Consider the following 21955-nt stretch of genomic DNA (forward strand, 5'->3'; position numbering starts at 1 on the left):
ACCATCTTTACTGAAAAGAGAAGGTACTTAAAGCCAGCATTGTCTTCTGCCATTAAAATATTGATATCTAAGAAAAAGTAACATGGAAGGAGTTTTCACTCTCTTTATTTTCCAAACTAGATTATGTGCAGCTCCCCAAAGTCTCAGGTTTCTCAGTATCACCCTATACTCTCATGGCCCAAAGGATGTCATAGAATAAACATAAAAACTTGAATTACTTCAATAGCCATATCTTTATAACAGGAACTATTAACACCTATAATATAATAATAATAGGGTAAGTAGATTAAAATCAGCAGATCTGTGCATGTCACTCACTTTGACCATTGTTTCAGGTGAAACCTCTTCATCTGGAACCCAAAGCTTAGTTGTCTTTTTTCCTGGAAGCTAAACAAAAATTAAGGACTTTAAGATACAAATTCTCATATGTAATTAATATATAGAGAATGAATGAAATCTTTACCTTCTACAGCAACAGTCATTATATATGACTATGTTTTCTGTTACTTACGCAAAAAGTTTGAAAGACCTGTCTTCACTAGCACCAAAATGAACCTTATGCTTCCAGCTCCAGTTGGTTCTTTGCAAGTATGAGACAGGACTGACTTTAACAACTTATGTACACTTCCTTGCTTAACCCCCTTTAAGACTAATGTTTCATTTATTTAAGGCAGCCGGCAAGGAATAGGATAAAAATCAATGGAGCCAAAAAGGATACAGATGAGCCTTGAATAAGACAAGTTTGAACTGTGCAGGTCCACCAACATGTAGATTTTAAGTGAATACATACTACAGTAATACACTATATACAATCTATGTTTGACTGAATCACAAACGTCCAAGGAACCACATACAGAGAGCTGACTATAAACTGTAAAAAGATTTTTCCACAACACAAAGGGTTGGCAGCTTTAACTTTGATTTTGCTCAATGGTCAGCTATAGTTCATAAACAAGGGGAAAGGTAGCTGCAAAAAGTCTTGAGCAGGGAACAAATATAAAGGCTTGCATCTGAAGTAACAGAAAACATACATCAGTATCTTCCTACTTAAAGGCAACACACACTCACACCCACACACCCCACCCCACACCCATCCCTCTTACCCCGGTAGCTGGGCTGGGAAGCAAAAAAGTCAGTGTTAGTCAGTCATGTCCAACTCTTTGTGACCCCAAAGATTGTAGCCGGCCAGGATCCTCTGTCCAAGGAATTCTCCAGGCAAGTATCCTGGAGTGGGTAGCCATTCCCTTCTCCAGGGGATCCTCCTGACCCAGGGATCAAACCCAGGCCTCCTGCATTGTGTACTGTTTGCCGTCTGAGCCACCAGGGAAGCCCAGAAAACAAAACCAAAACCATAGAAAAATTTCAAAAAACAGAAAATATACAGCAAAAAGAAAACAAACAAAAAAACAGAGCTAGAGGATTGACATCTCCAGAAAAACACAGAAAACACCCTCCAAAAAGTCATCTTTTTAGAACAATCATAGAGTAATATGGAGATGATAAACTGAAAGTATTAAGAGATGTGAATTTACACTAGCAGCCAGGGAATAAGTAAGGTGATCAAAGAGCTGAACCCAATCTTGGAACACAGGAGATCTCATTTTCACCTCAACCTGACCTGCGCAATTTCTAGTTGGAAACAGAAATTTGTCAAAGAGCACCTCAGATGACCTTCTAGCAACAGGATAGGTAGTTCCAATACAGAAGGCAAGTTCCCCAGACACACAGAGCTATTTACAAATAGTTTAAGGACCAAGTCTTCAGGAGAGAAGCACCTTCAAAGCATGAAGTGGAAATAATGAAAAAAAGAATCTCATTAGAAACATACTGACGAAATTTCTGAACCAAGAACATCCCCCAAAATCCCAAAGCTCCCATAGAGGAACCTACCAAAAAAAACAAGAACCAGATCAACTTCAGATTTCTTGGTGGCAAGACCACATGCCAAAAAACAATGTTCTGAATTTTCCACAGCCAAGAGAGTTGAAAAATAAAATTCTAATATTTAAGAATAGGGAGAAAAATATTTTCAGAAATCTTTCAAACTACAAGCCAGTTTGAAAGAATTATTCAAAGATGCCTTCCACATAAATATTTAATTCACAAGAAAATTCAATCAGCATAAATTATTACAAATAGAAAATAAAAAACATCGTAAGATCTTCCCTGGGTTGGGAAGATCCCCTGGAGAAGGAAATGGCCATCCACTCCAGTACTATTGCCTGGAAAATCCCATGGACAGAGGAGCCTGGCAGGCTACAGTCCATGGGGTCGCAAAGAGTCGGACACGACTGAGCGACTTCACTTTCACTTTCTTTTCACAAGATCAATAAACAGACAGGTTCAAAAATTTAAAAAAAAAAATAGACGCAATAAAACTAAAAACAAACACACAAAAAATCTAAAACTAATGGACAAATATACTAGTCAAGATGAAAAAGCATATAAATGGGGTATGGAGTTAAATGGAATACTAATATTTTAATAAAAAGTTTACTGACATATTTTTCTTTAATCTTATAAGATACAAAATTATGAACATCTGTAAAACTAGCAGGATAATGTCAAATAAACAAAAATGATTTTTTAAAAAAAGATTAAAAACTTCATCATTACAAAAGAACACTTGAATATACCTCTTTCAAAAACTGATAGATTAAGTTGAGATGAAAAAAAGTAAGTACAGGAAATACATGTAGAAATATAAGAAAATATGTAGCAATAAAATATTTATGGATAAGGAAACAATCAAAATGAGCCTTTCTCATAATTATGATGAAAAGTGAAAAAGAGTTTAGCACAAGATAATAAGATTAAAAACTATAAAATAACTGCACAAATTCACCACCAACAAAATTATTCTTAAAACTGAAATACCTAACAAAGCTGTATAAGAGAAATATTTAAATCTGCTTACAGAGAAAACTACAAAATTTTAATTAAAGACACACTGTAGATGAGCAAACTAAGCAGTGGGAAAAAATACAGGCTGTATAAGAATGATAGCACTGCAGATGATTGGAAGGAGAGAACACTCTAGAAATTATGCTGGGAAAGTTGGTTCTCCTAATGGAGAACAGAAAGAAATGGAGTTCTTGAGTCACAGCATACAACAAAAGCAAAAAAAATCAAAACCAGATGGATTAAAATTTTTATGTGTGAAAAGAAAACCTTAAAACTTTTAAAACAACGTATGAGAGACTATTTTTATGACAATGGCATAGGAAATAATTTCTTAAGATATAAAAAGCACTAACTACAAGATAAAAGAATGATAAGTTTAGTTACATTAAAATTAATAACTTTTGTTCAAAGGACACTATGAAGGGAATAGAAAGACACACCATAAATAGGATTTTATACATTTTATGAACACACTTTAACATGTACCTGAAAAAAATATGTGTGTAAAGATTACCTGTGAGAAAAACATAAACAACTCAAGAAAGAAAAAAAGGCAAGACATCAAGAGGAATTTCAGGAAAGAGGCAACATGAATGATGACTAGACATAAACATTCTTAGTAATCAGGGAAATGCAAATTAAGAGATATTACTTTATATTAATTAGACGGACAAAAATTAAGTAATTTGACAATAATGTCATATGCTGCTGAAAGGAAAATAAGGTTTTACAACTAGTCTGAAAAATACTTCAGCAATAAATTGAAAAATTAAATGTATAGACTGATGGTCATAAGTATACCACTCTTGTGAATGTAACCTGGAGAAATTTGTACTCATATGCATCGGAAGGTTCTATAAAGAAGAAAAAAAAAAAATCACAGGAGCACTGTTTAAAACAAGAAAGAAATGGAAATATACCATGTGTCCATTAAGAAAATGAGATATACTTCACACAATGATATAATAAAGAGCAATGAATGAATGAACTACAGCTAGATTCAACATCAAGGGTTATTCTAAGAAACAAATCCATAATGATAACAGCAAGTCACTATATACCATATATTGATATATATATATCATAAACCTTAGGAACAAGCAAAACTAAACAGGTACATTGTTTTGAGATAAATATACAGTTAAATGGTGCTTTGTGGTTAGCTGGGGCAGGAAAAAAACAGAAAAGTTAGGAGAGTAACATCACCAGATGCTAACAGTTCTTGGGTATTGAAAAGAGAATAACTGAGATGTGAGCCTGGCACTAAAATTGCTTTTCTGATATATAAATGATGGCTGATTCTGAAAGTGAAAGAGGTTTAAAGGTTGAGCAATGTTTTGCATCACTGTCACAGAGCTAGAAGGAAAAAGAAAATGGAATTCTGAGTCCAATAAAGAGTAGAGTCTTTGACTGTGTGGATCACAACAAACTGTGGAAAATTCTGAAAGAGATGGGAATACCAGACCACCTGACCTGCCTCTTGAGAAACCTGTATGCAGGTCAGGAAGCAACAGTTAGAACTGGACATGGAAGAACAGACTGGTTCCAAATTGGGAAAGGAGTACATCAAGGCTGTGTATCATCACCCTGCTTATTTAACTTATATGCAGAGTATATCATGAGAAACGCTGGGCTGGAAGAAGCACAAGGTGGAATCAAGATTGTCGGGAGAAATATCAATAACCTCAGATATGCAGATGACACCACCCTTATGGCAGAAAGTGAAGAGGAACTCAAAAGCCTCTTGATGAAAGTGAGAGGAGAGTGAAAAAGTTGGCTTAAAGCTCAACATTCAGAAAACGAAGATCATGGCATCCAGTCCCATCACTTCATGGGCAATAGATGGGGAAACAGTGGAAACAATGTCAGACTTTATTTTTCTGGGCTCCAAAATCACTGCAGATGGTGACTGCAGCCATGAAATTAAAAGACGCTTGCTCCTTGCAAGGAAAGTTATGGTCAACCTAGACTGCATATTAAAAAGCACAGACATTACTTTGTCAACAAAGGTCTGTCTAGTCAAAGCTATGGTTTTTTCTGTGATCATGTATGGATGTGAGAGTTGGACTATAAAGAAAGCTGAGCACCGAAGAACTGATGCTTTTGAACTGTGGTGTGGGAGAAGACTCTTGAGAGTCCCTTGGACTACAAGGAGATCCAACCAGTTCATCCTAAGAGATCAGTCCTGGGTGTTCACTGGCAGGACTGATGTTGAAGCTGAAACTCCAATCCTTTGGCCACGTGATGCGAAGAGCTGACTCGCTGGAAAAGACCCTGATGCTGAGAAAGATTGAGGGCAGGAGGAGAAGGGAACGACAGAGGACGAGATGGTTGGATGGCATCACCGACTCAATGGACATGGGTTTGGGTGGACTCCAGGAGTTGGTGATGGACAGGGAAGTCTGGCATGCTGCAGTTCATGGGGTCGCAAAGAGTCGGACATGACTGAGCAACTGAACTGACTGACTTGCTAAACAACCTTGAGTTTTGGGTGGATCCCAAATAAAAACACCCTAAACATAAAAGTGATCAGAAAAACAATCAGCCTCTCAAAAACTGAAGCCCAGCTTCCAATCACTGCATTCTTGATTGAATGAAAATTATTTCAGAGCAGCTCAACTGCCTATCACAGAAGGAAAAATAAATCTTCTTTGGAAGAATTATAAAATTATCCACAGCTTCCAATTATCTCTATAACTTTTCATACACAAAGCGTGCAGCTCAATCAACAATAATGTGTGCAAGGTAAGACCTGACCAACAATCAAGCGAAAACCAGACAGAGAAAAAGAGCCACTGGAGATACAGATATTGAGACTAACTCACATAAATTTTAACATAATTAGAGGTGCTGAAAGATTAAATGGTAAGAAAAAGAATTCTGGCAGGGAACTAAAAATTTTATTTAAAAACTCTAAGGAAATTACAGGAAAAAATATATAAACATTGCAATTAAGAATTCAATTTTATGGGTTTAACATAAGACTCAACAAATCTGAAGAGAGGATGAGTAAATTCAAAGATGGGTCAGAAGAAAGCAAAAATGAAGCATGAGCAAGCAGAAACAGGTATACCTCGGAGATACTGCAGGTATGGTTCCAAGCAACCACAATAAAGCAAGTATTGCAATAAAGCAAGCTACACAATGTCCTGGTTTTCCAGTGTACAAAACGTTATGTTTACACGATAATATGGTCTATTAAGTGTGCAATAGCATCATGTCTAGAAAAACAATGAACAAACCTTAATACAAAAATATAAACGAAAAAGCTATAATAACTATTAATAGTAATGACTATTCAGGTCTTTCGCCCATTTAAAAAAATTGGGCTGTTTGTCTCGTTGTTGAGTTTTAAGCCTCTTATCAGATTTTATGATTTTTCAAATATTTTCTCCCATTCTGCAGGTTCATTTTTCACTTTTTTCAAATTAATAATTCTCTTTTTTTAAAAGGATATAATTGGCATATGACAAATCAGTTCTACAGGTATAATGATTCAGTATTTACATATATTGTGAAATGATCACCACAGTAAGTCTAGTGATTACCCATCACAACACAGCTACAATTTTTTTCCTATGATGAGACACTTTCAGACCTACTCTCAGCAGAAACTTTCAGATATATGAGGCAGTATTAATGATGATAGTCACCATGCTGTACATGACATTCCTTGACTTATTTTCTAACTGGAAGTCTGTACCTTTAGAATTCCTTTACCCAATTCACACATCCTTCATCCCTAGCCTCTGAAAACTACCACTGGATCTCTGTATCTATAAGTTTGAGAGTTTTTGTTGCTGTTATTTGGGGTTTTTAAAAATTTGATACTGCATGTAAGGAACATCACATGGTATTCATCTTTGTCTATTTAACTTAGCATAATGCCCTCAAGGTTCATCCATGCTGTCACAAATAGCAGGACTTTTTCCTTCTTTTTAATGACTGATCAATATTACATTGTATATATACACCACTTTTTTCTCTATCCATTCATCCATTAGATGGACACTTGGGTTGCTTCCATGTCTTGACTGCTATAAGTAATGCTGCATTGAACATGGGGGTGCAGAGATCTTTTTGAATTAGTGTTCTCATTCCCTTCAGATAAATACTCTGAAGTATTTATTACTGGATCATGTGGTGCTTCTCTTTATTTTTTTTTTTCCTATTTTTAATTTTTGGAAGATTCTCCATACTGTTTTTCATGGTGGCTGTATCTATTTATATTCACACCAACAGTGCAAAAGGGTTCTTTCTCTTCACATCTTCACCAACATTTATTATCTATTTTATATTAGTCATTCTAAGAGAAATGAAGTCCTATCTTTTTGTGGTTTTGATTTGCATCTCTCTGGTGATTACCGATGTTGAGCACTTTTCATACAATTACTGATGACTTGTTTGCGTTCTTTGGAAAAATGTTGCTTCTGCCTATTTTTTAATCAAACTCTTTTTCTGCTATTGAGCTATACGTGTGATTTATACAATATGGACATATTAGATACATGATTTGCAAATATTTTCTCTCATTCTCTCAGTTTTTGTCTGAAAATGTGTTTATGTTGCATTCCCTTTTTAAAGGGTATTTTCTCCAGGTTTAGAATTCCAGATTGGTACTTTTCTTCCACTCAATAATTTGAAGTTATTATTCCATTATCTTCCATTTTCTAATCTTTTCTCGAAGTCAGGTGACAGTCTTGTTCCCTGGAAGGCTTTTGATTGGTTCTAGTTTTACTATGATGTATCTAGTGAGCTTTGTGTTATACTGATCCTACTTGGAGTTTGAATGTACAGCTTTGATGTCTTTCATAAATTTTGAAAAATTTTCTGGCATTATCACTTCAAATACTATTTCTGTTTCATATTCTCTTTCCTATCTTACTGTAGTTCTAATTACACACTCTAAATATACAAATTTTTACTGTAATCCAACTGTCTAACATACTTTTTCTATACACACAAGAATTGTCTCAATAGGCTTCACAAATGCTGTGTTTTCTACAAATTGAAGGTTCGTGTCAAGTATCTATCAGTGCTATTTTTCCAACAACATTTGCTCACTTCATATCTGTCACATTTTCATAATTCTTGCAGTATTCCAAATGATTTCACTATTATTACATTTGTTATGGTGATAAGTGACTAGAGATCTTTAATGGTACTACTGTAACTGTTTTGAGGTGCCATGAATCACACTCTTTAACACAATGAACTTAATCAGTAAACGTGTGTGTTCTGACTGCTCTACGGACTGGCCTTTTCCCCATCTCTCCCTCTCTCCTCAGGCCACCCTATTCCCTAAGATACAACAACACAGAAATTGGGAAAATTAGCAAACCTATCATGGACTGTACATGTTTAAGTGAAAGGAAGCACTGCACATCTCTCAACTTCATATCAAAAGCTAGAAATGATAAAGCCTAGTGATGAAGGCATGTCAAAAGCTACTATCAGCTGAAAATTAAACCTCTTGGGCCAAGTTATGAATGTGAAGGATAAGTTCTTGAAGGAAATTAAAAGTGCTTCTCCAGAGAAAATGTGAATGACAAGAAAGCAAAACACACTTACTGCTGATACGGAGAAAGTTTAATGGACTGGAGGGGAGATCAAACCAGCCTAACATTCCCTTAAGCCAAAGCCTGATCCAGAGCAACTCTCTTCAATTCTGTGAAGACTAAGAGAGCTAAGGAGGCTCCGGAAGGAAAATCTCAGGCCAGCAGAGATTGGTTCCTAATACTTAAGAAGCCATCTCTATGATACAAGGTGGAGCAGCAAGTCCTGATGCTGAAGTTGCAGCAAGTTATCCAGAACATCCAGCTTAGATTATTAATTAAGGCGGCTATGCTAAACTGATTTTTAACACAGAAAATAATCTCCTATTGGAAGAAGATGCATTCTAGAACTTTCACAGCCAGAGAGAAGTCAATGCTTGCCTCAAAGCATCATAGAACACGCCTACTTTTGATAGGGGCTAATGCAGCTGGTAACTTTAATCTGAAACCAACGCTCATTTACCATTCTTAAAATCCTAGTTTTACAGTATTTTTTTTACATATATGTATATCTAATAATACACAAACACATGCATAAAACTCCACATGACTGTAGGGGTCAATTCTCCAAGACACCCAAACATACCCTGCCCCAAATATTCACACAATGAAGACAGAAAATCACTATATTTTTCCCCAGTATTTTCCCTCAGGGATCTTTTAATTCTCTATTGTATGTATAAAATGCAACAACTACTATCATGACAACCATACTGCAAACTAACCTGTCAATCTTCACATATTTAAAAAATAGATGCCATTACAAAACTTACATCCCTATAAAGTTGAAAGAGACAGAATCCGGTGGTATCTTGTATTTATCAAGGAAAGCATTCCAGGTCATAGCCCTGTGCTCAACTAAAGAGATGTTTCAATGTTGTTTCACTTATAATGAAGATGCAGCATGGTAAAAAGATGGGAAAAGCTAAAAACAAATCAACCAAACTGAAGTGCTATTTACATCATTCCACTTCTCTTTTTGTTGCATAAAATTTTAGAAGATAGCATTATGAAGAATACACATCTAGAAAACATAAATTACCCGATCATTCATCAGAAGATCCTTCACAATGAAAGTAGCTACCAAAGACTTCAAAGGAGCAGCAAATTGATCTGGTGCAAGGAGAGCAATGTGACCAATAGTCACCAGTGGTGTGATGAGATGCTCCAGGTTGCTCGGATCTAGGCTCTTATGCAGAGGCTGAAAATGAGGAAAGGAAAATTATAAACTCCATAAACATGCAAATAAACTGGTCATATGTCTCATCTACAAATGCTAAAAACCACACAAGTTCAATACATGGTATAAGCAGTGGTTCAAGTTACACCTAACTTTTACTGACAACTTTTATTGACTAGAAGGCATCATATTTAAGTACTTTCAGTTTTTCCCAAATTATATTTTAGATTGCATATATAAATATGTCAGCAACTGCTGAAAGTTTCTCAGTCATGTACAACTCTTTGTGACTGCATGGACTGTAGCCCATGAGGTTCCTCAGTCCATGGAATTCTCCAGGCAAGAAACTGGAGTGGGTAGCCACTTCGGCTCACCAATGCCTACTTCTATTCTACTTTCTGGGCATAAGGATGCTTTTCTATGTGCAGTCAGAAGTTCTGGTTACCAGAATGGGGATGAAAGTAAGGTATGCCATGTCTGAACTGAGGCAGACATGAACAGTGTATCTTCTCCACATTTTCGCTCTCTTTACTCACTGGTGGCTTAATACAAAGGATCCAATGGGACTCAAAGAGAAAAAGTGAAAGTGAAAGACAGTGAAGTCACTCAGTCGTATCTGACTCTTTGCGACCCCATAGACTGTAGCCCACCAGGCTCCTCTGTCCATGGAATTTTCCAGGCAAGAATACTGGAGTGGATTGCCATTTCCTTCTCCAGGGGATCTTCCTGACCCAGGGATTGAACCCAGGTCTCCCACATTACAGACAGATGCTTTACTGTGTGAGCCACCAGGAAAGAGAAGCCACTAGTCAAAAAGGGTCTGCGTGGCTAAAACACTGAATAGAATGCAATCAAAACACCCAAATGGACTTTTATCACGAGCAAAAAATAAGCTTTCATTATGGATAGTTACAAGCATTTTTGTGGATTTTTATAGCATCAAACATTAAGTATTATAACTAATAAAACTATTTTATTAATCTTATAGTAAAATAAAAACATTATTTTAATAATCATTTTGCTATAACAGAAGGAGACTGCTTATTTACTCACATAAGTTGATACCTAAAACATATTGCTCAATTTTTAAAATAAGATAATCAGAAGAGTGGCTATAGCACACTATCAATTGGCATGAGAGAGGGGGAAGGGGACAAAAGATGTGTTTTGTGTATTTATATTACTTGTATAAGAATAAAATAGCTCCTGAAAAGTACAGTAGAAACTGGTAACACTGGCTGCCTCTGAGAAAAGAAACTGGGTAGCTGGGGAAATGGGGTTGAGATAAAGGTGTAGGTATTCTCCTATACTGAACACCAAGCATTCTAGGCTTGAAAAAACAACACAAAACTGTTCTTTTCCAACACATTGTGGCAATATGAAAAGCTTCACTTAATCAAAAGTAATGACAGTACTTCTTGCTGTTCTCAATGACTCCCTCAATACCTCCATTGCACATCTAAGTGATAACTTGTTTACATGAGAAACAGATAACTGATAGTGTACTTTTTTCCAATTCATTTATTATATTGTGACAATTTTCCACAATAAGATATTAAAATCATTTCTGAAAAACCAAAATTAATGATCAGTCTCTGGATTAATCAGAGAAGGCAATGGCAACCCACTCCAGAACTCTTGCCTGGAAAAATCCCATGGACAGAGGAGCCTGGTGGGCTGCAGTCCATGGGGTCGCTAAGAGTCGGACACGACTGAGTGACTTCACTTTCACTTTTCACTTTCTTGCATTGGAGAAGGAAATGGCAACCCACTCCAGTGTTCTTGCCTGGAGAATCCCAGGGACAGGGGAGCCTGGTGGGCTGCCGTCTATGGGGTTGCACGGAGTCGGACACGACTGAAGCGACTTAGCAGCAGCAGCAGCTCTGGGTTAACAGTAATCTGATAAAGGTTAGATGTGTCTGTGAAACCTTTTCTCAGAAAGCCAGCCAATCTTCTATGTTATAGGAGAAGGATTACCAGGTAGGTTCTTGTAAAGATGAAGTTACAGATATTAAAATTAAAAGTAACCAATAAAGTCAAGCTATTATCAGCATTTTCCTCCTCCTCATCATTGGAGGGAACAAAAAGATTATTCAAGAAAAAAAAAAAAGCTTTCTAGAAATCAACATGAGTCCACTGAAGTCATTCTCTTATTAAAAAATTAAATACTATAGAATATTACCTCCACCTCAATTTTTAACTATATTATGATTGAGTATCTATAGCAAAGATGCTGTTTAATAGATACAGAAAACTTTTCTTCCTCCTTTACTCCGCCTTTAATATAAATCATGAAAATATGACAAAATTAGCATAAATACTTCTAAAATAGACAGCAAGTCTGTGTATTTATGGTGGGTTAGTTTCAGCATAATTTCCAAATTGTTTTGACTTCATTCAAGGCTCCTAGACTATAACTACAAGATTTTTATAAATTTTCTGTTTAGCTTCTATTTGCAGTAAGAAGGCTAAAACTAGATTATAATAGCTTATAGTGAAATTGCCTTACTTAGAAAGGGTACTGGTAATTCAAAGTACAGAAAAAATAAAATACATGCTGAAAAGACAGTCAGTAGGTATTTGGTCCTGTCCCAATACACCCAATAAGACATTTGGTCTACACACAAAGGTCCTTGATATTTGTTCATATTTGGTCCTGCCCAAAACATTCCAAGAGACATTTGGACCACACCAAAAGGTCCTTGATACTTGTTCCTGTCCAAAATATCTGGCATGGACCTAAACTGCAGTGGGTGTTTTGGAGAGCACCAACTATCAAGGATCTTTGGGTGTGGATCACATGACCTGCAAAGGAAAAGGCACATTTTAATCTAATATGAAATTAGGTCAGTCATTAAAGTACAAATTTATTTAACTTTAATTATAAATTATTATTCATGTATAAAACCCCACACACTTTAGTAGTATTTCATATATAGAAATCTAACTTCCAAAATCTGTAAACTGAGAGAATAATCACCTGTTACCTACTATGAGTAACTATGATTTTATATGTAATTACTTATGAATGAAAAAAGTTTCCTAATACTAAATGTATAAAGTGACTTCAAAACTATTATACAACTGCTTGATTTCTAAAGAGCTAGCATTAAAAAGCTGAATCATGAGATATTTTCAAATTTTAACCAATCATTAATATTGATTATACTGATTCAAATTTGGAAAATTACAAAATGATACATCTCCAAACATGAACATTCTGTAAACTCATTCATATTTTTTTAACAATAACATGAAACAAAAAAATTTTTCTCTTTTTACCTCAAATATCTGTGCAAACTGGGTTTCTTTACTAGAAAATATTGCATGGATACAATGAATAGCATATTTGGCTTGACGGGGGGGTCCTTTTTTAGACTTGTGATGTAAAACAGGAAGCAAAGCTCTAAAAAAAGAAAAAAATTACAGAAAAACAATAAACCAGAAAAATCATTATGACTTCCACTAGATACTTTAATGCTTGTATTTTTAAAGTAATGTTTCGTAAGAACAAAGAAACAAAAGTCATAGCATCTACTCACTCATTTTCAATCATCTATAATTTTGCTTTATAAACATCTATATTAAAATATAATACAAATACAAATAATTTTTCCTTTTTATTTATTAGTTATAAATACAAACAAGAATGGTAACCCATTTCTTCTTTTTAATGTCATTTCCATTAGCCTTTTCTATTTTATTATCATTGCTATTACTTTAGCTAAGCTTTTGCTACCTTACACCTAAGACCACCATAATGGGACTTAACTTGCTTCTTCTTTCCAAAGTCTCTTCCTCTTCCAGTTCATCTTTTAATCTATCCCCAAACAATCTATATGAAGGGAAATTTGATCATTTAACCAATACAAATTGAGTACTTGCTATAAGGCCAGGCATTATTTAAAGTCCCAAATTGGTGCATTCATTCTACCAGCATATTAGGGATAAGACAAATGATAACACATTAAGTTAGCAAAACATCTGTTATGTTAAATTGTGGTAACTCCTATAAAGGGGGGGAGAAGAAGAAGAGGACAGCAATAGGGAACAGGCGTAAGTTTGTGACTGTGTTACAATTTTACATGTGATGCCTACAGAAGATCACTCTAGTAAAGCAACACTTGACCACAGTTATCAAAGAGGCAGGGAATAGGTCATCTAGCTACCTGGAAGAACACTGATGTATCATATCACTTCATTATATACAAACTTAAAGTCCTGAATAAGGCAGGCTCTCTTAGTTCAACTATTTTATATTTATTTCACAGTGGAATTAACTTCTGAATTCTCCTTGCCCAACTCACTGCTCCAGTTTAAAAAACAATCAGAGATAAATAATTCATAATAATAATAGCAGTTGCAGAAAAGATAACAATAAAATATAATAAAAAGACAAGTGACCAATTGAAGGGAAACGTTGTATTTCTTGTTACAGAGAAATGGTAAATATCCATAAAGTGTAAACACCTACAAACAGATAATGAAAATACCAATAGTATCACAGAAAAATGGGTTGGACATAACAGTAGAAAGCTCTTCAAAACCACCAAAAGTTCTTCAGTACCACCAAACCAGTTTTACAACAAACGTTAAAGGGACTTATATAGTCAAGAAATACAAGAGAAGAAAAAGATCTATAAAACCAACCCCAAACAATTAAGAATATGGCAATAAGAACATATGTATCAATAATTAAATGTAAATGGATTAAACGCTCCAACCAGGAGACACAGACTGGCTGAATGGACAAAAAATAAGACCCATATATAGGCTGTCTACAAGATACCCACTTTAGACCTCAAGACACATATAGATTGAAAGTGAGAGAATAGAAAAACATATTCTGTGCAAATGGGAAGCAAAAGAAAGCTGGAGTAGCAATCCTCATATCAGACAAAATAGACCTTAAAATAAAGAATTTTAGAAGAGATAAGGAAGGACACTACATAACGATCAAGGGATCAATCCAAGAGGAAGGCATAACAATTGTAAATATCTATGCACCCAACACAGGAGCACCTCAATACACAAAACAAACACTAACAGACATAAAAGGAGAAGTTGACAGTAACACAATAATAGCTGGAGACTTTAACACCCCACTCACACCAATGGACAGCTCATCAAGACAGAAAACTAATAAGGAAACACAAGTCTTATATGATACATTAGATGAGATAGATCTCATTGATATCTTCAGGACATTTCATTCAAACACAGAACACACCTTCTTCTCAATGCACATGGAACATTTTCCAGGATAGACCACATCTTGGGTCACAAATCAAAACTCAGTAAATTTAAGAAAACTGAAATCGTATCAAGCATCTTCTCCGATCACAACACTATGAGACTACATATCAATTACAAGGAAAAAAACTGTAAGAAACATAAACACATGGAGATTAAACAACACATTTCTAAATAACCAACAGGCTATTGAAGAAATCAAAAGGGAAATGAAGAAATTTCTAGAAACAAATGACAATGAAAACACAACAATACAAAACCTGTGGGATGCTGCAAAAGCAATTCTAAGAGGGAAGTTTATAGCAATATAATTCTACCTCAAGAAACAAGAAAAACATCTAAATACACAACCTAATTTTACACTTAAAACAACTGGGAAAAAAAGAACAACAAAAAAACCCCCAAAATTAGTAGAAGAAAAGGAATCATAAAGATCAGAGCCGAAATAAATGAAAAAGAAATCAAAGAAACAATACTACAGATTAATAACACTAAAAGTTGGTTTTTGAGAAGATAAACAAAATTGACAAACCTTTCACCAGACTCAAGAAAAAAAGAGAAGAATCAAATCAACAAATCAACAAAATTAGAAATGAAAAACGAGCAGTTACAAGAAACCACGCAGAAATACCAAGGATGATAAGACTATTATGAACAACTATATGGCAATGGCAACCCACTCCAGTACTCTTGCCTGGAAAATTCCATGGACGGAGGACCCTGGTAGGCTGCAGTCCATGGGGTCCCTAAGAGTCGGACACGACTGAGCAACTTCACTTTCACTTTTCACTTTCATGTATTGGAGAAGGAAATGGCAACCCACTCCAGTGGTCTTGCCTGGAGAATCCCAGAGACAGGGGAGCCTGGTGGGCTGCCGTCTATGGGGTTGCACAGAGTCGGACACGACTGAAACGACTTAGCAGCAGCAGCAGCAGCACGGCAATAAAATGGATAAACTGAAAGAAATAGATTCTTAGAAAAGATCAATCTTCCAAGACTGAACCAGGAGGAAATCAAAATTATGAACTACCCAACCACAAACACTGAAATTGAAGCTGTGATCAAAAATCTCCCAAAAATCAAAAGCCCAGAACCAGATGGCTTCACAGGAGAATCTATCAAACATTTAGAGAAGAGCTAATACTTGCCTTCTAAAACTCTTTCAAAAAATTTAGAGGAAGGAACACTTTCATACTCATTCTACAAAGCAACCATCACCCCGATACCAAAACCAGACAAAGACAACACACATAAAAAAATCTACAGGCCAATATCACTGATGAACTTACATGCAAAAATCTTCAACAAAATTTTAGCAAACAGAATTCAGCAACACATCAAAAAGCTCATACACCATGATCAAGTTGGTTTTATGCCAGGAATGCAAGGGTTCTTCAATATATGCAAATCAATCAATGTGATACACCATATTAACGAATTAAACAATAAGAATCATATGATAATCTCAATACATGCAGAAAAAGCCTTTGACAAAATTCAGCACCCATTTATGATTAAAACTCTTCAAAAAATGGACATAGAAGGAACCTACCTCAACATAGTAAAGGCCATGTATGATAAGCCTACAGCCAACATTATTCTCAATGGTGAAAAACTGAAAGCATTCCCCCTAACATCGGGAACAAGACAAGAGTGCCCACTTCCACTTTCACCACTATTACTCAACATAGTTCTGGAAGTCCTAGCTACAGCAATCAGAGAAGAAAAAGAAATAAAAAGAATCCACACTGGAAAAGAAGTAAACCTCTCACTGTTTGCAGATGACATAATACAAAGAAAACCCTAAAGATAATATCAGAAAAGTACTAGAGCAAATCAGTGAATTTAGCAAAATTGTAGGATACAAAATTAATACACAGAAATCACTTGAATTTCTACATACTAACAATGAAAAATCAGAAAGAGAATTTAAGGAATCAATCCCATTCACCATTGCAACAAAAGAACTAAATATCTAGGAATAAACTACCTAAGGGGACAGAAGAACTGTACAAAGAAAACTGTAAGACGCTAGTGAAAGAAATCAAAGATGACATAAATAGATCGAGAGATATTCCATGCTTCTGAGTAGAAAGAATCAATATTGTGAAAATGACTATACTACCAAATGCAATCTACAGATTCAATGTGATCCCTATCAAATTACCAATGGCAGTTTTCACAGAACTGGAACAAAAAATTTCACAATTCATATGGAAACACAAAAAACCCAAATAGCCAGAGCAGTCTTGCAAAAGAAGAATGGAGCTGGAGGAATCAACTTTCCTGACTTCAGATTATACTACAAAGCTACAGTCATCAAGACAGTATGGTACTGGCATACAGACAGAAATATAGACCAATGGAACAAGACAGAAAGCCCAGAAATAAACTCACGCACCTATGGGTACCTTATTTTTGACAAAGGAGGCAAGACTATACATTGGGGCAAAGACAGTCCCTTCAATAAATGGTGCTGGGAAAACTGGACAGCTACAGGTAAAAGAATGAAATCAGAACACTTCCTAACACCATACACAAAGATAAACTCAAAATGGATGGAAGACCTAAACCTAAGACCAGAAACTATAAACTCTTAGAGGGAAACATAGGCAGAACACTCGATGACATAAATCAAAGCAAGATCCTCTATGACCCACCTCCTAGAGTAACGGAAATAAAAACAAAAGCAAACAAGTGGGACCTGATTAAATTTAAAAGCTTTTCCACAGCAAAGAAAACTATAAGCAAAGTGAAAAGATAAGCCTCAGAATGGGAGAAAATAATAGCAAATGAAACAACTGACAAAGGATTAATTTCGAAAATATACAAGCAGCTCATACAACTCTGTCAGAAAAACAAACAACCCAATCAAAAAGTGGGAGAAAGACCTAAACATACATTTCTCCAAAGAAGACATACAGATGGTTAACAAACACATGAAAAGGTGCTCAACATCGCTCATTATTAGAGAAATGCAAATCAAAACTACAATGATATGTCACCTCACACTGGTCAGAATGGCCATCATCAAAAAGTCTACAAACAATAAAGGCTGGAGAGGGTGTGAAGAAAAGCAAACACTCTTGCACTGTTGGTGGGAATGTAAATTGACAGTCACCATGGAAGATGGTATGCAGACTGCTTAAAAAACTAGAAATAAAACCATCGTATTGCCCAGCAATCGCACTTCTAGGCATATTAGCCTGAGGAAATGAAAACTGAAAAAGACACATGTATCCCATTGTTCATTGCAGCACTATTTGCAATAGCTAGAACGTGGAAGCAACCTAGACGCCCATTGACAGATGAATGGATAAAGAAGTTGTGGTAAATATACACAATGGCATATTACTCAGCCATAAAAAGAAACACATTTGAGTCAGTTCTGATGAGGTGGATGAACCTAGAGCTTATTACACAGAGTGAAGTGAGCCAGAAAAAGAAAGATAAATATTGTATTCTAACACATATGTACGGAATCTAGAAAAATGGTACTGAAGAATTTACTTACAGGGCAGCAATGGAGAAACAGACGTAGAGAACAGACTAATGGACATGCGGAGAGGGGAGGAGAGGGTGAAATGTATGGAAAGAGTAACATAGAAACTTACATTACCATATGTAAAATAGATAGCCAACAGGAATTTGCTATATGGCTCAGGAAAGTCAAGCAGAGGCTCTGTATCAACCTAGAGGGGTGGGATGGGGAGGGAGACGGGAGGAAGGTTCAAAAGGGAGATGATATATGTATATCTATGGCTGATTCATGTTGGGGTTCGACAGAAAACAACAAAATTCTGTAAACCAATTATCCTTCAATAATAAAATTAAAAAGAAAAAAAAGAACTGGTTACTAATACTTTTACTAATTCATTTTATATATATATATAATCATCATAGATTTAAAAGTTTTTAAATAAAATCTTAGATTATTAAATAAAGAATCTCTGGCTCATTCAGAATATATGTAAAATCAAGTGTAGTCTACATTATTTTTTCTTTTTAAAACTGCTTGCCAGTTACTTATTCAGTGATTTAAGTTTTCCTGACTAATTTCTTTGTTAAATATTATACTCCTCACTACTAAAGGGATAGTACAGGGTTGTCAATTTCTCATACACTTGACTTTTAAATCTTCTGATTTTTTTACTCCTATATTTTCTGAATGATTATTAGTGGAATATAAAGAGAGCCTTTATATCGGAGAAGGCAATGGCACCCCACTCCAGTACTCTTGCCTGGAAAATCCCATGGACGGAGGAGCCTGGAAGGCTGCAGTCCATGGGGTCGCTAAGACTTGGACACGACCGAGCGACTTCACTTTCACTTTTCACTTTCATGCACTGGAGAAGGAAATGGCAACCCACTCCAGTGTTCTTGCCTGGAGAATCCCAGGGATGGGGGAGCCTGGTGGGCTGCCGTCTATGGGGTCACACAGAGTCAGACACAACTGAAGCGACTTAGCAGTAGCAGCAGCAAAGACAGCCTTGGATTTCTAGATACTCATATGGCCATCTTGTTTCTAGTAGTTCTGCAGCTGATTCTCTTGGATTTTTCTCTTAGAAATATGATAACTTTGCTTCCTCTTTTCCAACAAATGCACTTTTTAATTTTATTTTCTTATGTAATTATATTGGCTAATGCTTTCAAAACAATGTTAAATCATGGCAGAGTTAGTGTATTTTCTCATCCTGCTACTGATTTTACTGGGAATGCTTGTGTATTACCATATGGTGGTAGATATTGGTTTGAGATATTTGGAGAAGGAAACGGCAACCCACTTCAGTACTCTTGCCTGGAAAATTCCATGGACGGAGGAGCCTGGTAGGCTACAGTCCATGGGGCCGCTCAGACAAGACTGAGAGACTTCACTTTCACTGGTTTGAGAAGTATGAAGGCATTAAAATCCTGTTTTGTTGGGTTTAACTATAAGTAAACTGATTTTCCTTTTTATTAGAAGCCCTTTCAGCATCTGTCAAAAAGATCTATTGTGCGGCCTCTCCCTTTTACTCATTTATATAAATGAATTATAACATGAACATCGAGTTTTCTTCTAATAGTAACCCTTTTTGTATTCCTGGAATTAACCAACATTTGGCCATAGTGTATTCTTGCTTTACTATAGTAAATTCTCTTTTTGCATTCAATTTTCATCAATATCAAAAAAATTTGTATCAGTTTTCTTTTGGAGGGGTATCTTTTATCAGGTTTTAGCATTCCTACTAGTTACCTTGGCTTTATATCTAAATGCTTTCCTTTCCCCCTCATGCCTGGAACAATTAAAAAGATTTAGAATTTCTACATGGTTTTTACATATATATATATATATATATATTTGAAATACCCCCTTTAACATAACTTTTATTGGCCCTTATTATTATTAGAGGATAATTTTCTGAAATTCTTTTATAATTATAGCCTATTAGGATTTTTCCCCCCTACCTTCTTCCTGAGCCAATTTATTTACATCACCCTTTAAAAATTCAGATTTTCAAATCTCTAAAACATAGATATAGCCACACCTAAAACTTGAATACTGAAATTAAAATGATGAGAAAAGACAATCAGATATGCAAATAAGAAAACAAAAAGTTTGATTTAAAGGCATAAGCAAAAGTGAATGCAAAGGGAAAAGGGCACAGAACTTGGTAGAAAGAGTGACCTCACAATAAAAAGGGGATAACACATTTTCTAAATCCTTGAATTCTAAAGAAAATCCTTCATTTGCCCTTAGCACAACTTAGCTAATTAGGAAAAACTTTAGTTACATTCATTTTCTGATCAAAACTTCCTAACTGTTGAATCATTAACTGTGGAAATCTTACATGGTTGAAAAGAAATGTCAGCCCCATTACTGTTCTTGCTGTGCAGGATTTACCTTTTTTTTTTTTCCCTTGATGTTTATGAAATCACTTCCATAATCTCTGAAAATTCAGTAAATTTCATTAGGATATTGAGAGAGCTAATCCTGAGATAGGTTGATAAGGAGTCCAGGACTATCAGTGAGGAAGAGGTCCAGAGCCCTCGAGAAGGAGAAAGGGTTCTAGGGCTTGAGAAGGAGAAAGGGTTCTAGGGCTCGAGAAGGAGAAAGGGTTCTAGGGCTCGAGAAGGAGAAAGGGTTCTAGGGCTTTCAATAAGAAGAACTGCTTTGTCTCACTCAATATAACAATGTATCTTGCCTGAGAATATGTTTGTCCTTCTTAACAGGAACCTTCTGACTTATCTTGTTACCTTGAGATGTGTATGTTATGGGAGTGGGTCTCTTAAGACCTTTCTATTGTTAGTTCTAATCTTGCTAATTTAAGATATATGTTGTGGGAGTGGGTCTGGGAAAAGTATATGAGGCCTTGGTAAGACTATTGGGGGGGGGGCACTCTCTGTCCCCCTTCTGATGAGTATGTCAGAAGCTTTCTCTGTCCTTTTTCACTTTAATACAACTCTGCTGCACAGAAGCTCTTGAGTGATCAAGCCTGGTCCCTGGTACCAAAGTTAAATCTTCTTCTTTGGAGATCACAAATCCGACACCATTCACAGTAAGCTATCAATACCTTCCTAAAACATGAGTACTCTTCATTTCCAGATTCATGTTTTCATTCATTATTATTATTATTCATTACTATTATTTTTAAAAATTTTCCACTTTCCATTATACTGTTGTCTTCTCCACAGAAACCAATCATGACTTTCCATCATCTGCAATTCCTTAACTGCATTTCTTTCTTTCCCCACTATACCCATGTTCTATGCAGTTTCCTTAAGTTCAACAGACACCTTCCTGATTACATTTTCAATACTGTTTACTCTGCTCCTTGCTGTTTATAATAAATTTCATTCTATAACAGAAATATGTTCCTGCTCCTCTTTATCCTTAGTTCTGTCATTTCTCTTTTTATGCTATATTATTTTTGTTCCTTTTTCCCAGATGTCATTTGCTGCTTAATTTTCTTGGCAGCTTAGAAGATATGTCTAAAATTCTCTTTTATCCAACAAGAATTTCATTCTTCCTAGTGTTAATCACCTATCTTTTGAACACTAAAATATCCTCAAAGGATCCATGTTT

General features: G+C 35.6%; 1 protein-coding gene across 5 annotated transcripts in view; it reads right to left on the reverse strand.

The window, feature by feature from the left end:
- Positions 1 to 21955, reverse strand: part of PDS5B (PDS5 cohesin associated factor B) — a 192582-nt gene that overhangs the window by 46472 nt on the left and 124155 nt on the right. For all 5 annotated transcript variants that reach the window (XR_011569734.1, XM_070800202.1, XM_070800200.1 and 2 more), the window contains exons 20-22: positions 12922 to 13045; positions 9502 to 9660; positions 319 to 387 (exon numbers count right to left, since the gene is read on the reverse strand). Coding sequence is in view for 4 of the 5 variants with exons in the window: in XM_070800202.1 (XP_070656303.1) it covers positions 319 to 387; positions 9502 to 9660; positions 12922 to 13045 (352 nt within the window). In the remaining variant the exon portion in view is untranslated. The remainder of the gene's footprint in view (positions 1 to 318; positions 388 to 9501; positions 9661 to 12921; positions 13046 to 21955) is intronic.

Source organism: Bos indicus, chromosome 12 (genome assembly GCF_029378745.1).
Source record: "Bos indicus isolate NIAB-ARS_2022 breed Sahiwal x Tharparkar chromosome 12, NIAB-ARS_B.indTharparkar_mat_pri_1.0, whole genome shotgun sequence".
NCBI lineage: Eukaryota > Metazoa > Chordata > Mammalia > Artiodactyla > Bovidae > Bos > Bos indicus.